This window comes from Seriola lalandi, unplaced genomic scaffold (assembly GCF_002814215.2).
Source record: "Seriola lalandi dorsalis isolate HSWRI2012SDOR001 ecotype SW California unplaced genomic scaffold, Sedor1 jcf7180002055008, whole genome shotgun sequence".
Lineage (NCBI taxonomy): Eukaryota > Metazoa > Chordata > Actinopteri > Carangiformes > Carangidae > Seriola > Seriola lalandi.
In genome coordinates this window covers 2,992,500-3,016,129 of record NW_019525551.1, presented here as the reverse complement: position 1 = coordinate 3,016,129, position 23,630 = coordinate 2,992,500, and the positions used below count along the sequence as shown (strand labels likewise).

The 23,630-nt window shown below is 40.0% G+C and overlaps 1 protein-coding gene across 1 annotated transcript in view; it reads right to left on the bottom strand.

Moving 5' to 3' along the window:
- Positions 1–1,952: 1,952 nt before the first annotated feature.
- Positions 1,953–23,630, bottom strand: part of vps9d1 (VPS9 domain containing 1) — a 36,350-nt gene continuing 14,672 nt past the window's right edge. Inside the window, exons 11-17 of the mRNA XM_023397440.2 lie at positions 22,073–22,438; positions 21,827–21,956; positions 19,179–19,384; positions 15,917–16,001; positions 12,886–12,990; positions 10,130–10,246; positions 1,953–4,856 (exon numbers count right to left, since the gene is read on the bottom strand). Coding sequence (XP_023253208.1) covers positions 10,135–10,246; positions 12,886–12,990; positions 15,917–16,001; positions 19,179–19,384; positions 21,827–21,956; positions 22,073–22,438 — 1,004 coding nt within the window. The 3' untranslated portion in view covers positions 1,953–4,856; positions 10,130–10,134. The remainder of the gene's footprint in view (positions 4,857–10,129; positions 10,247–12,885; positions 12,991–15,916; positions 16,002–19,178; positions 19,385–21,826; positions 21,957–22,072; positions 22,439–23,630) is intronic.

Here is a 23,630-nt window from a genome sequence, read left to right as displayed (position 1 = left end):
AGCTAATTGGTTCAAAATGTGGTTTTGTGGGGGCGGTTTAAGGCCAAAGTGTGACAACAGGGTGGGAGAACAGTTTACCACAGCAGCCATGTTTGGAGCATTCGTTCTACATTTCTACCAGGCCAGATAATTTTGTTCCCTCTCCTGTAAGTGCACATTTTGAGTTGTCAGTGATATTTATGTTGGGTGTTAACATGGAGTTAAAGTCATTTAAATGCTCCAAAACAGACAAAAAAACAGCAGGTAGACAGTGCACATGCATGTGATCCTGTGCATACTACACTGTGTTGCACTGTGTCTCCTGAATGTAGAAAGCAGGCAAGCAATATAAGACTTTATGTGTGGGATCTTTACTACAGTACATGTGAAATATCTTCTTCTTAGAGTCTCATCTTGTTATGAAGCTGACCTCTGCGGTTGGATTCTTCCTCATTTTAGACAAAGATGTGTTTATGAATTGTTCTCTGACTTTTCCAGTAAATTGTACATTCATGCTTCACACTCAACATGTAATGGATTCAATCATCTAATTGATATTCTGAAACTTCCTGGTTGAAGACCAATCTTGAAAACTATGGAAACTGAGAAAGGCCATACAGACCATATTGAATATGAAGACTGCATAGGTAAATAAACAGAAAGACTGCTAAGCTCCAAAGTGATTGTTCTTTAATCATAATCACAAAGTCAGCAGACAGTTAGCTTGGATTAGCATTAAGGCTACAAATGGGGAAACAGCTAGCCTGGCTCCAAAAGGAAAAAATAATCAACTGCCCTCACTGATTAACACTTAAAATGTCATTTGTTTGATGTGTACAAAAATTGAATGGTGATGACTGGCAAACAAACAAGATTCAGTATAATGTGTTAATTAGTGAGCTTTAGACAAATCACGTTTGAAGTGAGCCAGGCTAGCTGTTTCCCCCTGCTTCCAGCTTTAATGCTATGCTAACTGTCTCTGGCTTTAGCTTCATTAGCATACTGATGCTAGTGTATCAAGGGATGTTAAAACATTTAACCATTTCTTTAACCTTTTACCACTGTAACTGCTGTTTCACCTGCTGGATATTAGCACTATGTAGAACATTAACAGACATAAGATGTGAGGTTATGTTAGGGATCAGAAGTTAAGGCTAAATACTGTATGTAACCATGATGGTTTAAGATAGCTGTTACTAAATGTGCAGCTAAAAGTGAAACTGCACTGTTGCAAGGTGTGTTGTCTATTTAAACCTGAGTCAGGAGGCAATGGTTGGTTTACTTGTTGGTATGTGGTTAACAAGGTAAGTGGAGAGAAAGAGTGAGGGGAAAGCGAGCACGAGGAGGCTGACATGCTGAGTGGTGCAGTGGTGGCTGCTGGTGGAGTTCTGACTGATTCAAAGTGGCATGTTGTTTTTTCTTCAAGTTCTCAGGCCTCTGCTGCTATTCAGCCATGTGCCCATCACAACCTCCTGCATCACCCAGGCATCATCCTCACACAGACACCCTAACCACCGACAGCCACAGAGGAAAAACTAAGAAAAACATGTCACATCAGTTAGAACTGGGTGTCATGAGGCAGGGACCGTGTTTCCCTTTCTTTCTTTGTGATTCTTTGTGTCTGCTGTAGATTTAGTGGAAAAGTCCCACATTGATTCTTTTCTCTCTCTGTATGATTGTAAACAAGTTCATTTTCTGTCTGTTCCTCCTGAGGGTGTCTGAAGCTGTTGGCTTTGTTCCTTAGTAGTTATCAAAGTAAAGAATGTAATTCTTTCGTTATTTAAGAGACCCACACATCTATTTATATAATAAATAATGCCATCTCATCTTGTTAAATGTTACTCTGGATGTGTTGGATGTGATTGGTTGTCGGTAACCAGCCCTTTGAGACAAGGGATTCAGGCTTTAGCAGGGCCCGGTGGGCCCGGAGGCCCCAGGCTGAATCAGATGTCAAGTCAGACGATCACATCGAATGATTTGAACATTTCTCTGTTCTCTTTATTGACTCATCTCTCAAACACACACTTCAAGATCTCACATTCCCACATCTTACATTCCCAAGCTTTCACAGTAAATAAGTTTAATAATGAAATAACATTCATATTATTACAAATTGTACAATAAATCATTTACATGAATATAGTGGCTTGATCCACTTTGCAAAATATCACAGCATCCTGCCATTTTTATTATAATTACATAAACATTTATTACATAGACATAGATAAATCTGTTTTTGGTGTTAATGTTGTAAAATACATAAGTAATATCAACAAATCCAAAACAGTTCAGACACTTCACATCTTTTGGACCCATACAAAATAAAAAAAAAATGAAATTTAATTCATTAAATTCAAGCAAGCAAACAAAATAAAATGACAATTCATAGCTACAGTTTTTCAGTCTAAGTTAATTAAGAACCAATATTGGAGGCAAGTCTGTGAAAGATGCGTCTACAAAACACAAACCAAACAATGTTTTTGCATATTTTAGCCCCTTTAGCCCATAATGTCATAATCACTGCCATCCATCTGTGTTGATCATGATCATAACCCCTTTGGTCTACAAACACATTATTATTGTTAACTTGCAGCAAGTCTCAGTTGTCAGAGTTTAATACAAGCACATAAATGCACCACAACAGTTTCTATAACTGATTTGTAAGTCTTGGTAAAATGAATGGAAACTAATGGCTGCCTGGAAGGGCTGAATGCACACTAAAGACTTAAAAGAAAACAAACAAACAAACAAAAAAAAACATCACGCTTCAGAGAATGGTCACTCAAGTTAAGATGATTTGCAGATTAAAAAAAATGCAATAACACGAGACCCTTTCAGTTTAACACTCACTCTGGTGTCTGCACGTATTTAAAACCAGACAGCTTGAAGGACTCAAAGAAAAAAGAGAGAAATTAACTCTTTCCATTTATCAACGTAAAACGATCCCTTTAATACCATCTGTCTAATATTTCCACAACTGCTCAAGATCTACCAGCGGATAATTCATCTCCACATATACAAGTTGTTTTTTCTGTTCTCATCCTGTGATTGTGTCTCTGCAGACATTAAAGAACGCATTGGAAAATAGGCTGTGAAAACAAGTTTAGCTTTTAGCTTTCACCTTTAAACATACAAGAAAGGAAAAACAAATTCCTTCACTGTTGTATACTGAAAACAACATCATAAATCCAAATGGCCAGATGATGGTCACATGTGCCTGCAGAAACTGTGGCTTGGCTTGGAACCTGTCGTACAGGCAACACAAACACACACACGCACACACACACACACACACAAAGTGGAGCAAGCTAACAAAGTGCAACAGTATTACTACCTAACCATATTCCTGTGTACCCAACTTAGATGTTAAAAACATGCTGTTACATGCAAACACAGGAGCAGTTATCCCTGTGCTCCTCCAGTGGCTCATTGTCCTCCTTACACGGCATCTATGACCACCACTCTCTGTCCCACTGACAAGTCTGTCGACAAATAGATCTACTGTCTGAGCTCAAAACCAGCATCCAGTGTAGGCTGACCCCTGAGCACCTCAACACCCAAAGTGCATAGATTTATACTTGAAATTCTGTGGATGAAATAAGCCACCAGTCTTAAAAACACACGAACAAACACATGCACACATAAAATAAAGAAACAGCCACAAGTTACATGGATTAAAGCATTTTTGATGCAGCATCATTCGGAGACATTCTTGTTTTACAAAAGACTTCCTAAAACAAGGCCCCAGTTGGAAAGTATTTCTCTAGGGGGAGGGGGTGGTGGTGGTCTGATTTTAGTATTACCTGCCCTGGTCAGTGATTTTGATGACATGGAGTGTTTAATTTTTCATCCCACTCCACTAATAATTACAGCCACATTTACCTACTGTCCTCCTGTAGTTGAACTGCAGAGTGACATACTCGTATTTTAAATTGGACCTTGTTTTTCCGTGGGAAGATTTTCTTCTCTTCTCCCGCTTCCTACCAGCTCAGTGTGAAATTCAGCTTTCGTGTGAAAATAGAGGAGGCTGAAAATGTTTTTTCCAATCTGACAGAAACAAGTTGATACCGACACACAGGCCTATTAGGGAACCACAATGAAAAGGAAAATCAATTAAAGCCATCAGGCCATTCATCAAATGGGCTGTTGTAATGTCTCCTACAGGTAAGTACCAGTATCCTTATTTGGCCGGTGCAACCTGTCGTCACTGATATTATATCCTATGCCCCTAGTATTTAACATAACGACCTCACATACAGTCCCATGTACTGGGAGACAAACTTCAGGTAAAAGTACAAACACCAGATTAGAGCTACACTCCAAGTCCTAAATGTAAATGGTTACACCACTGTCCTGTAGAATGTCCAATTCTGTCACAGACCACGTAAAGTTTGAACTCCTGTCCAGAACAATTAGTTAAATGACCAGGGACCACAGGGAATATCCCCCCCCCCTCTCGTAATATTAATCCCATCCAACTGGGGCTTTAGCACACTTAGTTGGCTGATTCACACTCTCGACACAACTTCAGTAGTGTGTTTTTTTTTTTTTTTTACCTCAGTTCCCACACATCTGACCTCTTTCCTGAATGAAGGAATACATTTGTAAACCATTTTTCCTTTGTAAGCAGTCATATAGTCAGTGGCATCAGTTCCTAAGGTTCCCTAAGACATGTCCAATCTTAGCCAAATACAGTAATCCCTTTAAACCATCCAGTGCCAGAGTCTGGTTTCGTCCTCTCTTGTCAACCGAGCATTGCGTTTGTACAAGATTATAATGCATCTGCACAACTTGCAGGGAGCTGCAGGTTTAGCTGTTGCCTCTGTGTAGCCCAGCAGGGAATGTGGGATGAACAGGAAGGGAGGGTTGGCAGCAACCTACAACACAAAAATGACAGACTTATTGTGCTGGCAATGTCTTAAAAAGGTAAAACAGACAGGGTTCAGTTAGTTGCATTCGGCCTTTTGTTGAAGTCTGAGGCTGTCAATGAATCCCATGAAAAAGACCCAGACTAACAATGTGCTATTCAGTGTCTGACTGTTGTCTGCTCTCCCTGCCTGTTACATATATGTGTAGTAGTAAAAAGGGCTCAGTGCTTTCCTAAAACTGCCGGTCAACATCACTCTAACAGGAGGAAATACTGTATTTGTTTGGGACTATTTTCAGCTGTGGATTGATCCACATTTGGTGCTGCAGTGGGTTTCTCCAGGAGCATGACATCCACCTTCACCTGCCTAATATCATCCCCCTTGTGCCCCCAAAACAGCTCTGACCCGTTGAGGCAGGAACTCCACTAGACCTCTGAAGGTGTCCTGTGGTGTCAGGCAGCAAGACGTTAGCATCTGATCCTGTATTGTGATGCCGTTTCTATACCAAAATGAGTATGTAAAAGCAGGTTTCTTTAAGTTATAATGTGCAACTTCTCCACCTTAAAATGTCTAAAACTGACTAGACCTATGTTTTGTTTTGTTGAGTTGTGTTCTTACATTAACCCAAATGTTTCTGCATATTCTCAAACCAGAAAAATCTGTGATCATGGCAACTTTTGTCTAGTTTTAAGCCACATACACTTTTTACACCTTGGTGGTTTTCAGCTCTTGATTTTGAAGCAGATGAAGGATTTTAGTCGTCTGACGTCTGGATCTGAAGTTATCAGAAAAACAAGCTGTTTCTACTGGTTTGAATCCCCTGGTGTGTTTGTTATGGAGAGGAGGACACCTCTGTGGATAATTCAGCTGCTGGTAAAAACCTGCTGAACATCTGCTTCATAAGTTATCAGAGAAATATTCAGAACAAAGGTCAGCATCAATCTCAGCTCCAGCTCTTCCCTGAGTCTCTGTCCTCCGCACAGCGTCGCTGTTAAATGTCAAACTGCTTTATTCAGTGTTTATAATGGTTAGAATCAACGGATCTGTTTGATTTCCTCAACCACGGACACTGAAGGAATCCAAACCGGGAGGCGCTTATGGTAATACAACTCCCAATGATCCTACAGTATTTCATGACATCACTCAACGTCGCCTTTTGTTATTGTTTTGAGAGACTCCTCGAGGCAGAAGTTAAAGACTGTGCGTTTAAATGTGGGTAAAACCGCAAAAAAAAGGCATTTGATTTTGAGTGTGGCCTTTCACACTGCCAGACGGGTGTGTCTTTCTGTTCGGACTAAGAGGAGAGACACGTCACTCCAGGGAGCATGAGCACACACACGTGCACGCACACACGCACGCTGTATATTATTGTATTATATACTTGCAAGTAAATAAATATAGAAATTCCAGGCTTGTCTTTTAAAAACGATGGTGTTGCTGGTAACAACTCTGCTGTCTTTAACATGAACGTGCTCAGAGCTGGAGTTAACTGAGTCAGTTGATAACTAGCTTTGTGATAAGGTTATCCAGATTGGCTGGCGTTAGGTTTACTGAAGCTGGATAACAAAAAGATATTCTGGGTTTGTTGAACTTGCTTGGTAGGACAGGCCTCTGGTTACTAAATAAGAATGAACAGAATCTAAATTAGGGCTTGTTTTTGACCCTGGATTTCTAAAGCTTTTGCTAGAAGCAACTGCAAATGACTGCTATTATTAGTATTATTATTATTATTATTATGCGCTTTATTGGTATGAATGTGATAAAATCTGTTGCATAAGAGAAGATGTGTAAAGTCATAATGTGAGAACTGTATATATATATTATATAAACCAGACATTTAATACCTAATCTGTTCCTCCAGTATTAAATACTAAACTCTAAATGCTCCCACAGCTCAACCCAGCAACCCAGCAGATAAGCGACAGCTCTGTGGTGCACAGCGGTCTGCAAAGTTAAATATTTGGCAGTTGTGGAATCATTGTGTCACTGGGAGTTTTGGGGAGTGCCGGTTGAGGATGTCACATTTTATATTGTGTAGTGTCATCACGCCCCGTCCTGCCGAGTAGCAGTGTGGAAACATCACCTTGGGCACCCGACAAGACATTCAGCAACACACTCACCCTGCAGTGTAATGCATCAGTCTGAGTCTGCTTCATTCAACCCTCACCCTCCCCCCACCCCTCCATCTCTCCTCATAACTGCTGGCAAAACTGCCAGTGGCCTCTGCTTCACAGTTCAGTCTGTCCCAAAGATCAGATCCACCGAACACTGAGGAGACTGAGACACGGGTCATCAGGTCAGAGGAGCCGACCAGTCTAAACCAAGAGTGTGTTTATTTACTCGCCTCCACAGGTTTGGTTTTATCTTTGGGAGGACATTTTTTGTCAGGTGCCAAATTAAATAGATGTGTATGTGTCTGTTTTCTCCTCATTATGCACATTTGTATATAATAGGGATGTCACAAGAACTGATACTTCAAAACCAGGTCAATGCCAAAATTCTGAAAATGTGACAGTACTTGCTCTTCTGCAGTACAGTAGGTATCGAAGGTGCTGTAGATGTGATTTTTCCAGCACTGACGAGCAGTATAATAACACTACAAGTGTTCTAGTCTGACATCAAACTCTGAGAGAAGGAGGCAGGTACAGTAAACTATAACAACAACACGTGGAATGACAGGAGCAAGTGAAGGTGCAGCAACATTAAAAAAAAAAAACACACCATCACTGGTGTATGGAGATATTTTGTATTTGACGAAGATCATCAAGTACAAGTTATAGACAATGAGAAGCCATTGAAGAAACGAAGCCACAGGAGGAAACGCCTCAAACTTCTCTGAGCAGCTCAGAGACAGACATCAGATCTGTTCACTGAGTTCAGGCTGAGAGAGTTTCAGTTGTTCACTTCACATCAACATGTCGTCAACATGTTCATGTCCTGAAACGTTACCGTTGTTGTTTGTGAACTGTGACAGCTGACATCGGTTGTAACGACACTCCACCCACAACGTTCCAAAGGCTAACGTTAGCTTGTTTAGGCTAACGTAGCGACAGTTTATAACACCAGCTTGGTGCTCAGAACATTAGCAGCTACAGCCATCACTGTTCAGTCTGTTTAAATGAAACACTGACTTTTAAATGAATGTTCTCACACCATGGGTCTGTCACCATGTTGGTCAGTTTAAACTGCTGCATGCACACTGACTACATCAAGGTGTGTGTGCGCGTGTGTGTGTGTGTGTGTGTGTATGCGTGCATACATACATACATACATGCATGTGTGTTATCGCACTGTGTGTGCAGCAGCCTCTGCTGTTTCGAATTTGGTATTGACAAAACTTTTATCTGATTTTAAACTAATATTTCACATTTTTTTAACTCAATATAAATCTGATAAAGACGTCTGAGCAATGATCCCAAGCCAAAAACACCTAATCCCTGAAATATATAATATAGGGCCTGATGTAATAATAATATAATATCACTGTTTTCAATGCTGTGATCTTTGAAACATTTAAACTATAAATATTTACTATTTCAGATTCACCACTCCTCATCACCAACTCCACTGCTGTCGGGTTGCAGCTGGTCAATTATTCATGACACAGTTGGAAGTTGAGGGTTTCCAGATCATATTCAAGGATCCCCCATACACCAATATTCTGCTCTTTATCATATTAACCAACATTTCGCAGAAAACAACATCACATCACAGCAGCCAGCCTCTGCTGGTCATGGGCTTGTGTTTCGTTGGTTGATGTTTTCTGGACAAAACTAACATCAGTTGATATTACATTTATATTTCAGGGATTGGGTGTTTTCAGCTTGTGATCTTTGCACAGACATGTTGTTTTATTAAACACCTTTATCACTGTAGGCAAAAATGCTTACCCAAACGAGTTGAGACATCAGGTCCATTTTAAATATGTGCTGTTAATGCCTCCCTCTCCCTTTCCATGAGTGGATCATGAACAGTTGTTATGACATGAGTCATTAAGACATGGACATTATTTCCCCTCACTGAGCATTTTATTAGGAACACCTGTACGCATGCTTATTGATGCAATTATCCAATCAGCCAATCGTGTGACAGCAGTGCAGTGCATACAATCCTGCAGATAAAGGTCAGGAACTTCAGTTCATGTTCACATCAAACATCAGAAACAGGGAAAAAATGTGACTCAGTGACTTTGAATGTGGCGTGAATGTTGGTGTCAGACGGGCTGGTTCAAGTATTTCTGAAACTGCTGATCTACTGGGATTTTAACACACAACAGTCTCTAGAGTTTTTACTCAGAATGGTTTGAATCACCGAATCACTTAATCCTTCCATGGAAAGTACACAAAGTCTTAAAGCTGCAATAATAGATTTTTTTGGCAGCTTGGAGGCAAGTGAGCAACGCTAAACCAACATCTGATGGAGCGGTTATGGCAAAATGACTCCAGACAAAAAGAACATTTGGAGTCGTCTCAAGTGCTGTTCATTGAGATATTAAGTTATTAATGCAACAGTACTGTATATAACACTCAATTTGTTTTTATGCTATTACATTCTTTCCCCCATGCTGGTGATATGCCAAATGTGTCATGATTTGTATGTTTCCTTTTACTCAGGTGAACCTGGTCTGGGCCGATTGGTGGAAGGAAATCTATAAAGCATCGGCAGTTATCCCAGCTCAGACTCTCTCTATCTGCCAGCCACTGCTGCGGTAGCTAGGTTCGGGGCTTTGTTTTCATGTTGTTGTTTTTTTTGCTTTGACTGATGGGTCCAGTAGTCCTATTTTCATGGTGTTATTTCTGTTAGGTTAGAGTTGTTGTTTTGTTTGTTTTTTTTAACGTTAGAGGGAAGAAACCAGATCCTATGACCCTTTGTGGGATGGTCTGGTGGCTTTCCTTCTTTTGCTGTTGTTGTTGTGTTGTGTTAGTGATTATGATCATTCTATCCTATTTGTTTGGGAAAATAAATGGTGTCTTTTTCGTTGCAACAGTCTGGCTTTGTTGGTTATGTTAGGACTTCATTTTTTGGTTAAAAACCTTATGGCTTATACATATGCCTCCATAAAAGAAGAAGAGGTTTTGAGGGCTGGGATGACGCATACATTTTATATGGGCACATCATTTTTGATAACCACCAATATTTTTTACTTTTTTTTCCAGAGGTTTAATCGCTGACATCAAACACTGCAATATTCTTGAAACATGAAACATTCCCAACATATGCTCTCAGCTGTTTTTAAACAAAGGCCAAAAAATGTTTATTAGTATGTTCAGAATGAAATTTACCTTTTTCATATGAGCTTGTCCGCAGGAAGGTAAGTTCCTCCGGTGTGCAGTGACTCAATATAGGCCAAGGCACTCTGCATGGAGGTCAGACAGTAGCCCTCCTCTCCGATCAAATAGCTGAAACAGAGGAGTGAGTGTTAGCTGATAACAAGAGACAATAGAACATTATATCATATGTACAGTAATGTATATTAATGTAATCCATACTCCCTCTGTGACATGATTTTTTCCCCCTCTGGTTCATTTCAGAACTTTTTTTTTTTCTAAAGGACCAGTGTGTAGGATTTAGTGGCATCCAGCAGTGAAGTTACAGACTACAATCAACTGATTACCCCTCCCCTCACCCCTCCCTTCCCAAGTGTGCAGTACAACTTACAGTGGCCTTCAGGTACTGTAAAAATGTGAAAGGTCCTCTCTAGAGCCAGTGTTTGGTTTGTCCATTCTGGGCTACTGTAGAAATATTGCAGTGCAACACGGTGGGCTCCATAAAAGAGGACCCACTCCCTATGTAGATCTGAAGGGCTCATTCTGAGCTAATGAAAACATTTCAACTCTTAGCTTCAGGCGATATCACACTGATGAAAACATATTTATGAAAATGATTTTCCATTTCCGCCAATAGATCATCCTAATTCCCACACACTGGCCCTTTAAGATGATTTTTTTGATTTATATTTTTTTGTTAGGTCAAATAGGTAAAGAATAAACGACCCTGGGTTAGGAAGTCCTCTGTTGGTTGTGCTTATTTTTATTTGTTGAGTAGTACCTGTTGGCCCTTTGTTATCCTTAGAAGCCTCTGTTAATATTTATCTGAAACATTCAATCATCACAATAACTCACTCTGCTAAACCAAATCCACCTGGTTATTTATGTTGCTCCACTTTTCCTAATATTCAAAGGAATATTACTGCATAAAATAATCTTAGGTTTAGGCAGTTTGTTTAAAAAGTGGACTGTATTTTAGTGAACAGGTAATGGAGCTGATAAATCACAGTGCTCTGCATTGGAATGTGAAGGGAACTGTTATAATGCAGAGTGAGAGAGAACTGCACTGTTTAGATAGGAAGGGTTTGAGAGTGACAATTTGCAGTAGACAACACTTTAACCATGGTAACCGCACGTCTTATTGCTTAGAAGAAAAAAAAAAAAAACTGTACAATGCAAATGAGAGTAAGATTTCACTGACCAATACTTAACTGAAGTAACAGAAAGTGTTGTTTGTAGGTCAAAACTAAAACCAATGACCCAACTCTACTAATAATTAAATGAATATACATTTTTATCAAAAGACTAGAACAGAAAAAGACTAACACTAAATCAATTCATGTCAAAAATGTCATGTCAATGTTTGCTGCTCCACTTGGATCTAGCGTACAGTTCACTTCTGACCTCAGAAGCAGAGAAAAAACAAAAGGTGCTTTTATTTGAAACGCAGTTAGCAAAGACATGAACAAAAAGTCAAAGTAAAATGAAATGAAAACCATTAGAGCTCTACAGGTTTAGTGTCTTTTTCTATCATGTCACTCCTATCTTACCTTAATGTTTTTTAGGCCTCATACATTGACTGGCTTGTTTGTGAGCTATAGTCAGACATAAAATCTGTCAGCTGACTAAACCACTCACCAATCATTCCACCCTCCACCTCTCCTTTCACTTGAAGCCTTCCAACCCACTGAGCTACTTAAATGTCAACTGGGACTTTATTTGTGTTTTTATAGAGAAGAAAAAACCAAATCCCAAATATCCTGGCATTCCTCAACCACTGCCAAACTGACCATTTTTACAACCCACTGTTTTACAGCCGTTAGTTGATCTTTTGGGTGTGGTCTGAATTCACACGCAATGATACTCAGTGTGATCTCAACTCAAGACCACCAGCCCTCCCCAGCTGTCCTACTTCGCTGCTACCTTGGAATTTGATACAACACTATTTTAAGACTGTGTGAACCTGTCAGCCCGTCATATGGTCATCTGATTAAAAACTGGATACTGGACTGTCAATAGTATTGCAGCTGTGATGTCTTACTATATAGAGATTTTCAAGGTTCCCACCCTTTCCCAGAGATAATTTTCCAGGACTTTTTCAGTAATGAAAAATGACAGACAGGAGCATTTTGCTGTATGGCATGATTCCTATCTGTGAAAGTCTGATTTTAAATAAGTGTATACTTATCTATGAAATCATCTCTTGCATGCTTCATTAATTATGAAATTTTGACAAATTGATTGCAAGAACTTTGTCACATAACAAATCAGCAGAGATAGTGACTGAGCCAAATCGCAGTGGGACAGGACACCAACGCAGTAGTGTTACACGTCACGCCGCTGATTCAAAATGCCGCCAGGCTAACTAAAATTACACATGGGGACGAGGTTATCCCGGCTTGTTTGGTTCAGTGTAAACAAGCAAAGACAACATAACGAGGGGTCTTCATAAAGGAACTCTGTATCTCTGTATAAAAGGGGCTAGTGATGACCAGCACAATACACTTCCAGGTTCAAACTTCCAAATATAGATCTGCCCTGAAAAGCTGTAATCAACCAAAGCAGTCACTGTGATAATAATTGAAGCTGGCAGAGATTCCATCAGGTTTGAGGCCATTTGCAAAATTTCTTCCTTGACACAGGGAGGGGCATCATGAAAGTGGACATTCCTTCAAAATTGTTACTCACATCTACTCAGACAAATTTTCATCTATTTGGTGAAAACAAAAGGAGACGTTCATTCACCATCTTTTTCCATCATAATGACTCACCCTTCATGAATGAACTCCTCCAGAGCAGCGCATTCAGACACCAGCTGAGGACACTGGCACCGCAGAGCCACAAAGGACAGGATGGGCAGCAGGTCATCTGCACCGCTGTCAGACAACAGAAAGAAGAGGGCGGTGAGACTGAGTAAAAGAGGAAAACACAAGTAAATAAATAGAGCATAAGGGAAAATAGAGAGTGACATTTACAGAGTCTGATGGCATGTGCTCCCCAGGGGACTGAATGGAAACTAAATCAAATGTAGCTCTTAATGGGATGCGTGTTCAGGGATGGGAGTGATAAAGCTTTTTTTCTCTCCCCGAGATCTGTAGGGAGGACAAATTGCAGCCTGGGAGATGATGACAGCCTGATAGCATTCTCCCTGTGTGCAGACAGTGACCATTTGTTTATCAGGACTCACACGCAGGGCTAACTGCTTGCTTGCTAGTTTGCGTGAGAAGGTAGGTTGCTGGCCCTGGACTGACCCGGCCGCATGCAACTGGATACTTTCCTTCTGCAGGTTGTGGAAGGTGTGGACAGGCTCATGTAACCACTGAGAGTTGGACCTCACACACACACACACAGACAAACCCTGAATTATAATCTTCTGAGTTCACTACTGTAAACACACATCGCTCCTCTCACACGAAAACTGGTGTCTCTGCATTCCAAGGACACAATGCACTCTCCCCACATGCTTAAATACTGATTTCAGTGAGAAGATTAGGCAACATTAAGAGTTTGCATGCATTCTGAATTAATGGAGGATCAAAATAAAAAAGGAAAAAAAAACAGCAGATATGGGCAGAGGGTAAAATAATTCCTAATTAAACAGGATACAGAGGAAAAATTGTGGCCAATATAGCTGCACAATAGAAGAGAAAAAAGAAAGGTATATGGACAGAAGCACACAGGAGAACAAGTGAACTCCCAGTTGGTTAAAGACAAAGCAGTGATGAAAACTGCTGCTCGATGAATAGAAGAGGGCAGCGAGGACAATAAAGTGTGTTTGTGAGATTGTAAATTAGAACCTGAAGTGTAAGGGTGTGGCAGCAAACAGGCAGAAACTCTGAAAAGTAAATATGCAATATTTAAAAAAAAACAAAAACAACATAAATATACAACACAATCATTCCTGCTGAAATATGAGCTTGTCTTGCAGCAAAACATCTTGTTTAGCTATAAATCCACCTCCAAAATCTGAGCCGGGCCTTGATCAAAAACACTTTGTATGAGTCAGAGTCAGAGTGACATGCAGAGAGCCAACCTGTATTTAGATGGACTAAGAAAAGCAGTCGCATATGGGCCTGTGCTGAGCCGCAGTGAAGACTGACAAAATGTGACCACTAGCAGATTGGACACAGGAAACTTCACAATCCAACTTTACCCTCTTTGAGGAGCATAGAATTAAATTTAGAAGCTAAATTTTAAGTTCAGTTCTGAATTAAAGTTTTATTGAATTAAAGCTGCCAGTGGTTACTGGCTCCAACATGACATTGTAAAATTAAAATGGATCTGTGATGAGCTTGTAATGCCAGAGTTTGCCTTTGAGAAACAGTTGTGCCTTTGAAAGGCTGGCTTTGATTCATAGATTTCTTTTATTTTGGCAAAGCTGCAATGAATTTCACCACAGATTATATCCTGAGATGGCTGACATGATTGCATTCTTGGGCTGTAAACTTAACAAGAAAAAATAAATAATTGTTTCAGATGCCTTATGTGGTTTGGCCATGTTTAGCTCATGTATCAAAACAAACTCCATCAGTGCATTACAGTTGAACATACTGGGAGGACACAAAAATCCTTCATCGTCACTACATTTCTGGACAAAAATAAGTGCTGTGCCGGGTCAACTCTTCTACTCCGCCATCCCTGATCACTTCACAAACACTCCCAATACAAGGAGACAGATATGGAGCAAGTGGAGCTAAGTCTCAGCCATTCTCAAAAAACATTAAGTAGTCCAACACACTAAAAAAAACGGACGAGATATAAGATAATTCTTTGGAAAAGAAACAAGACTTGGTGCATGATTTTTTTTCTTTGTGCAGGTATAGGCACTTAAAACCCCTTTAACTGTTGGTGACATATCTGATGAGTTTCATGTTGGCTTATTTTAAGCCCCATTAAAAAGTGACTAACCTTAAGACTGGCTCTCAAAACAACCCAGTAAATGCTCCTATTCTAAGACTTAAGTTCCCCACCCACCTTGGGAAAAAAAACTTTGGCCCTCAGTTTGTTTACTAGTGTGTTCACACAGAGTCTCAGTTTCTGCTTGTACAATAATGATGCCAACTGTCAGTCCACTAACTTACAAATGAGGGTTAAGCCAGGCAGTGATGAGGTTGATCATAATGACTAATTCACTGCCGTCTCTGATGTGGTACAGAGGATACCGTGAAGCCACAATCAGGAGATACATAAAACTTCCTCTGTCTTCATTTATTTTTCAGTGTTTCGCTCAAACTTTGTCAACACAGAACAATTTAAGTTCATAGTGGACTGTATGTGCTCCATTATATGTGTTTTGACCTACTGAGCCTTTGTCTGATTCTCTGTGCATCATCATGGATTCCACAAACCTCCATCGCCTTCATCTTCTCTCCGTTGTTGTGACCTGGGTCTGTTCCAAACCCAGACAGGACGACCTACTTTTAGACCTGGCCAGGAAGAGGCACTCTGTAGGGGGCAATAGACCTAGGACAGCCCATGCTGTGCCAGGCGTAGCTGAGCACTGATGAGACCTGACAGGGCAGCTACCAAGGCAGGGAGCCCTTAAATGATGTTTGTGTACTTTCACTGGACTTTGGGGTAGTCTCTTCCTCCCTATCATAAGCATGTAGTAAATGAAGAGAGGGCTCTTATTTCTATACTATAAGTTTGAATAGGTCGAATCTGGAGGCATTCAACCAAAAACAAAAAAAATACACACAAACTTAATAGACTTACACTGTTCTGCACATTTTCTTTCTTGTTTATACCAAAACCCTAACGAGTTGGCACTTTCAGTTTCAGTAATAGTTCAGTGATACTCACATGGCAGCTGTTTTGGGTGCAGAGTCCACCTCATGAAGACACCTGTAATCCTCAGCACAGGCACAGATCACACGTAATGTCCTAACTGGAACAAAACATAGCACAAGCAACATGTATAATCGTCCATGTTGGACCAAACTGACAATATACAGATACAGACAGAGAGCACTGATGGTCTGTGACTAAGGAATGTAGCAGAATGTCTCGCCATAATCAAAAACATAACTACTAAATTAACCGGCTCCGCATGACAAGGATTAATCAGGATCGTTAGAAGTAATTTAGCAAATTAAAAATCAGATTTGGGCTGTTATGGATGAGTTGCACGCCCACACCAACCAATGTTCCATTTTTGGCAATAAACAACATAAACATCAGTCGGAGGTTCATGTAATGGCTGCACTGGATGTGATGGCTAACATTTTTTAAATGTTGTATATAAAGCAGCTAAAAGCTCCATGAGAGCCACAGCAGAGAAAAGAGCACCACTTACAGAAACCCAGATTTAATCAATTAATTCGTCTATTTTTTGATTATAAAGCAGGTCCAGGTTCTATATTAATACTGTGAAAGTATCAAAGCCTCAGTCCACAGAGAAATGCAAACAGCCTGTATTCAGAAACTGAGCCTTAAAACCAGCCGTCAGAACTTCAGTAACTTTGTGATGTCACAACAAAGCAGTCACCACTCTCAGCCATGCCCCAAGCCCCGCCCACCTGGACCCACCATCCAACATTGCAGGATTTGGTTTCTCTGAGTGTTTATCATCCTTGCAAATTTCCCCAGTGTGACTAATCAAGGAATATCTTATCTCTCTTACCTGAAATCTGCTATACTTTTATTGGATCAGTCAGAAAACAGACCTGTTGTTACTAGAGCTCCAGAGAGAAGCCTGAGAGAGGAGATGTAAAACTACACTGAGATGGTTTTTGGTTCTTAAAACTACAAATATATCTTCTTATGGATCAACACTTCAAATAAAACACAGGAGAAGAGGAAAATATAGAGCTTTAACAATCAAAGGAAAAGAACATCTTAGTGTTAACTTTCAATCATTAAAAATGTATTGTGTAAGTATACCTCTATGCTGGCTGCTTTATATTCAGTTGAACAAAGGCTATCTGTATATGATCGCACATGTCCTCTGAAGGTAAAGGGGAAGCTCTTATTGTGAAGGGGTCAGAAATAGAGGGTTGTTCTTCAGAGTTTTTTGAACATAGCCGTCACCCATGGTTGTCGATGAACTTTAGAAGTGTGTCATTTTGTTGTTTAACAGTGGTTGCAGAGGATGGTTAGCAACTAGGGAAACCATACGAAGGTTAAAAGAATGAAAGAGTTACAGAACTTGGGAAAAGTGAAAAAAGCGCTCGCTATGGCTTTAGAGCTGTCAAGAAGAGTAAGAGAAACTGCAACAGAAATACAGGTATATGATCTGAATGAGGACACTGCTATGAATTCTTTGCTTGTGAAACTTGATGACTTAACTAGACTCAAAGAAGAAAACTTATTCAGCTTAATCCAGTGAGACAGTAGTGTATCCATGATGGACTATAACTGATTTTGAATACTCACGAAAGCACAAATACAAGATGGAACTTCCCAAATTGAGTTATAGCATTTAAACTACTAGATATTGCGTGCTTGGACGGGAAAAGGCCGACCGTTAGCTCTGACAGCATGTACATATTTGACTTTTGAGTCGATGAAATCAACACTGAAGAGGATTTTTGGAGGAAAGTTGTCCGCTCCAACTGGGAATTAATCAGGACACCGCAAAGGAGGGCAAACCATGGTCCCAAAATGATCAACAGAGACACCACAGCCTGGCACCAACCCCCTGGATAGATACGGCTGCAGATCAAAATGTACCGTTTGTTGAAGCATGTTCCACTAGGGAAAGGACTGTCCACACGGAGGTGAGCAAGTCAAACTGACTGAACCCGACATAGAGGAGTGCAACATTACTCTGTATACAAAAGAGCCGCCCACTGAAGCAGAAATCCTTGACAGAGTGTTTTGGCTCACACTGCACGACACAGACTGAGTGACGAAAGGAATGGCTGGAGAGCTACATCACTGAACTGAGCCAAAACAAGATGAAGAGTCTGAGGAAGACAGAGACACAGTCAAAGCCCTGAAGGTTTGGGGATGGAAAAGTGTCTATTCCAACAAGTTTAAGTTGAAAGTTGTCTGAGAGAGACTCCACTACTTTTGAGCAACGCAAAACTGGTACAATCTGCTGCTCATTGAGCCCATTAATGTTGCAGGCAAAACAGATTCAGTTGACATATCAAATTTAGAGAGCTTCCAGGCAGAACCCACTGCTACTGATGTTAATACCACAGACGTCAGTGAGGATTGCATGGATCCATCATTAGGCCTGTTCAAACAAGAAGAGATGAAGAGTTGGAGAGATAACAGTAAGTTCAGGATCTCCACCAGATTAGTGTTCACCCTCATTGAGACATTCACTGGATCAGTAACCAAAGCGCTGATCCAGTGGCTAGAGGTTTTGAGGAGTTCAGTCTCTGCCGCTTACCTCCACTAAGGATCCTCCTTGGTGAAAAGTGGGGGTGGTTATTACTAAACGAATAAATGTAATTCTAACAACACATCATCAGAAACTATACAGACTACAACACAAACAACCTGGAAAAATATATTGCAAATAAGATGTTGTACAACATAGTGAGTTATCTACCGAAAATGAATTTAACATTGCAAATGCTATTCAATACTTCACTTACTATCTTCTCTATATCTTATTTTATGAGCACATATGTAACTTCTCTCCCTACAGGCCCAAATATCTTTTTGCTTCTTTTGGTTGTCCAGTGATTAAGGTTCCCTTTCAACAGGCATCTCTGCGTTTATATGATTGAACTTTTTCAGCTCTGCACTCATTCTTCTTCTACAGAAAGGATTTTTGGCAAACCTGACTGAGGAAAATAATCCCCCTTTTAGTGTACAGGTGTGTAACGTTGCCTGACAGCTTGCAAATGGATACAAAACATTTTATTACTAACTATTACCTACTTAGCACTTACTTTTTAATTCCTTCTCAGGCTTTTTTGGAGAAACTAAAATCAATTCTTTTTCAAACTTTTCAAGACCTTAAGTCCTTAAGAGTCAGCACCGACTCTAAGGTAATGATACTCTACCAGGAAAGGGTGGATTTCCTCCTTCATGCTGATTTAATACTCTCTGTCCTAAAAGTCAGCACTTGTGTCAGGGAGAATAAAATCAACACAGTGTGACTCACCGATACATTCCAGCTTCTTCTGTGGACAGCAGTCTTTAACAAGAAGCTTAAGCTCTTGAACAGCAGACTTGTAGGGGTAGGAACCTTGCAGTGTGTCAGGTTCTGGGGGGAACAGTTTCGAGGGAACACCTAGAACTCCAGGTGAGGCATCCTGGTACAGTTTCATACTCGTTTCAAAGGCCTGCTCTCTTTCCCTGTTGACCTTCCTGAGAAAGAAATACAAAAGGTGAAGTTTGCTCTGCTCCTGAAAGGACGCATGACAGAATAAGTCTGGGAAAGACTGTGTAAGGTTGTCCTGAGGGCAGGTAAAAAGAAGCTGATAACAGTGCTCGTCATTCTCAGGCCAACAGTGGACTTAGCAGTGACGTGGAAAACAGGACATCATCACATTTCAAATCCAGACAAAATGAGGAAAAAAAAATGTAATCACTCAGTAATTTGCTTGAAATCTGATCAAAATTATCTACTTGGAATTAATTCAAGCTGAGGACAGCCTGAAGAAAAATGTCACACTCTAAACACGTCTGCCCTGCCTTATCAATATTTATTAAAATGTATCTCTGGCCTGAAGAAAGAAGGAAAAGATAAATGTGTTTTATTTTCGTTAAGAGGTTGGTGTGTCACAGAACAAAAACAATAAATACATGTGAGTCTTTTTTTCATGGCACCGTCTGTCATTTGTCCCTGATATAACCTAATGTGGCATCATTTTGATTGGAGATGGGCCACTGTCAAATGAAAGAGAACAAAACCACCTATCTTTACCATTATTTAGTTTTAACACTAAACACTCTAAAACCTAGAGGTTTTCTTTGAGTGCAGGAAATACCGGAAGCAGCGTAACACAAAAAATGGTGTTGAAATATTTCTCATGATAATGTGAGAGGAGGTACATTTAGCAGAAGTCAGTAAAGATCATATTATTATTTCTTCACTCAAGTATAGTAGGGGTGGGAATGATTAATAGATGATCGATAATTGATCGTTCAGAATTTTGTTGATCTATGTGATCCAACGTGTGTATCAACGAGGCTGTGTTGTGTAGTGTGTCTTGAAGCAATGCAATGAATTTCACTACGTGGCAGCAACTGGCCGGGGCGCAATTTAAATTTTCAACTGAGAAAAATGAATACTCAGCTGCAGGTAAACACGAAGAGAGCAAGACCAAGTTTGGGGAACACTTCGAGCTGAAAAATAACAAAGCTCATTGTAAACATTGCAATGCCGTGTATAAGCGCCGTAGCTTTGGCTTGTTATTTGTGAAGGGGTTTGGCTCAGAGCCTCGGGCTCCGCTGCCATTAGGAGCACTGCATATCTTTTTTGTTCTGTTTAATAGTTAAATAATTAAACTTTAACTGCCGTGTTTAAGAGGATTGTTGTTGGACTATAATTTCTTCTTGGAATAATAGAAAGATTTAGTTTAATAATAGATTTAATTGAGGAAAAAGAGGCTTTCTTTAGTATTTTCTGCCAAAGGCATATTTTAATATAAAAATGTAATAATGAATCCATAATTGATCTTTAATTTTCCCGATGATCAATCAAGGAAATTTCTTCAAGTGCCCATCCCTGAATTATAGTCTGTAAAATTATCAGTGGCATGGCAATGAGAATTAGAACAGGAATAGAAGCTGGAAGAGGCTGACATACTTAAAGTAACACTGCCACATGCTGGTCAATGAGAGACATCGACTCGCACTGAATTTCTAGGAAACAATTCATGCAAACCTCTAACACTTGCTTTACACTGCAGTGTAATAATAAAACACTAACAATACTAAATGTCTGCAGCCTGTGGTCTCTTCCCCGTCCACCGTGAACATGTTAGTGCTGTCACTCAACTGTCACTAACTCACAATTAGGTTGAGTTTATTTGAACACAACCCACATAGTCTGATTCTCAACTTTCTTGCACTTATGTATTGGTCCAGTTGTTTTTCACACAGTCAAGCAAAATATGGAGCAAATCCATGATCTGTCATTTGATTTGGTCTATTGAGAACCATTTTCTAAAGCATATCATTTATTTTAAATTGACTTCCTACACAGGCACACACTGATTTAGGATTTTTTTGGGGGGCTTTTTAACTAGCAAATTGCTTTGCTTGTGAAGTGTGAAAGCCATGACTTAGATGGAAAACGTTTGTTCAACACACCACCAAGTAAGAGCCTGTAATGGTATACTAGTCTGAAAGCAGGCAAAAACAACCACTATATACTGTATATAGTGCATGATTTCGAAAATTCAGTTTTTACTTTGTCATTATGGGTACTGAGTGTACATAGATGAGGGAAAAATAATTATATTATTTTATCATAAGACTGCAACAAAATGTGAAGGGGGTCTGAACACTTCCTGAATTCAATGTACATGTGTGGCAACTCTCCAAAAGGTTACCTGCCAGTAATACAACTAGACCAACAATGCACATTTTAAATCTGGCACTTGCTGCACAATGATTTCATGTTTTTCTAGTTCATTAGAAATAGTCAGAAGCTTTGTGCTGACAACTTTCAGCATTTTCTAATTATCCATTGGAAAAGCTAGTTTAAAATACAGTCAAACTCTCAGTCTAACTCATTTACAGCCAGTTTCACTTAGCCAGTTTAAGATAACATTAAGGCATGAAGGATTTAGGTTGCACTACCTGAAAAGAGCCACCAGGGCGCTCCACAGGGGGGTGAAGAAGGCTTCCTCTATGCTTGCAAGGCACAGGTCTTTAGAGCTGGCTGTGTTTAGACACTCAAAGGACAGCAAACACAGTGACAGGAGTTGATCTGAAATATAAAAAAAAAAAAAAACATGCTCTTTTAATATTTAACAACTTTTACTTTGACTTAATTTAAAATCATCCTCAAAAGCAACAGGATTCATCCTCTGTGGTCGTGCTCACCGATTGCAATATGAATGTCTTTGACAATGGCCTTCAGATGTTCTTTCATCGCCCTCATTTCCAGCTCCTGTATGTGGCCCTCCTTCAGCATAGAGGTATCACAGGTCAGCTCTGAATCTGAGCCAGTGTCATCTGTGCTGTCATGGGGTGGGGCCAAGTCCAGCTGAGTCAGAAACTGCTCCAGATCCTCAAACGAGTTCTCCCGGTCCACCGTCAACTGTGTATGAGGCTCTTCCCCTTCCTCCTCCTCCTCGTCGTCGTCGTCATAGTTAGTGTTGAGGTCATGAGAGAGCGAGGGGGAGAGCGACAAGCTGGTGCTGAAGCTCTGGCCACTGCTCACAGTGTTGGTCGACTTTCTCTTCGTCTCTGTATGACCCAAAACATAAACAGATGAATGAATGCTAATGTAGCACCCATGACTGTTATACAAGTGTGATTTACCATTTAGCCATTACTTGTTACTTGATTTATTTTCCTTATAAAACTATAACTCTGATACCTTTGTGCCCGACGAGAAGCCAAACTGGTTCAAATCGTCCTTTTTCTAATGTAATAAAACAGAAACTTTACAAAAAAGAGGGTGGGCAAGTTCTGTTAATCCTTGGCTCTGACTCAAGACAAGAAAGACAAGAAAGAAATGAATGTGTTTTGCACACTGGTTCTTTATTCAACAAAGCTGACACTGCAGCACAGTGGTTTTCTGGACTTTTTAAAAGAACTATTTACAAGTCCATCAAGTGGACAGAAAATCTATGTTTAAAAGTCAATGATTTCAGACACAGTCAGTGAATGAAAATAGGAAAGATGGGAGCCAAGAAAATTAACAAGCCACATGTGAACCCAGCATTTATACATCAGACAAATAAGACGTGGAGCTAATGAATCACTTCCGTCTGTTACTCATGTCAAATTCATGTTCAGTTCTGTACAAACCAGCATAGGCCTGCACAGCAGTAGTTACCTTTCCAATAATCTGCTTAATGTGCAATTTGAAATTGCAAAATTAAAAATAAGTAATGGAAACAACTGAAGTCCCAAAAAATAAAAAAAAACTCTCAAATGCCGCAAGAAAATGTATACCCTTGCATGAGGTGGTTTTTCAGACGATTCAACAAAGAAATGTTTCACAAAATTGAAATGGAAACAGTTTTTACACATTCATGTTTTGGTGACTGCTGTATCGTGGCCCAGGGAGCCTGTTCCAACAGAGAAGCAGACTGCTGAAAATACACACGTTTAATTGGAATGATATTTATTTGCAACGGAAACACAGTCCATTCGCAATTGTGTTTTGTTGACTTTTCTAAAAATCTAAATAAATTAATAAAAAATCACTATTATACTATGCAAAACTGCTATGGAAACCTGGCTACTGTTTATCACAACAGAGCCAACAGCAGCACACTCCACCACTGTCACCAGTGAGGGGAGCACCACTGCTAAAAGCTAATTTGTTCAGTGACAACAGTGGTTCAGTACAGTCATGTCAGTTTAAAGACTCAGTGTTTAAGATTCATAGGTACATGTACTGATCACCTGGCTCTGGCCTTACCTGGAT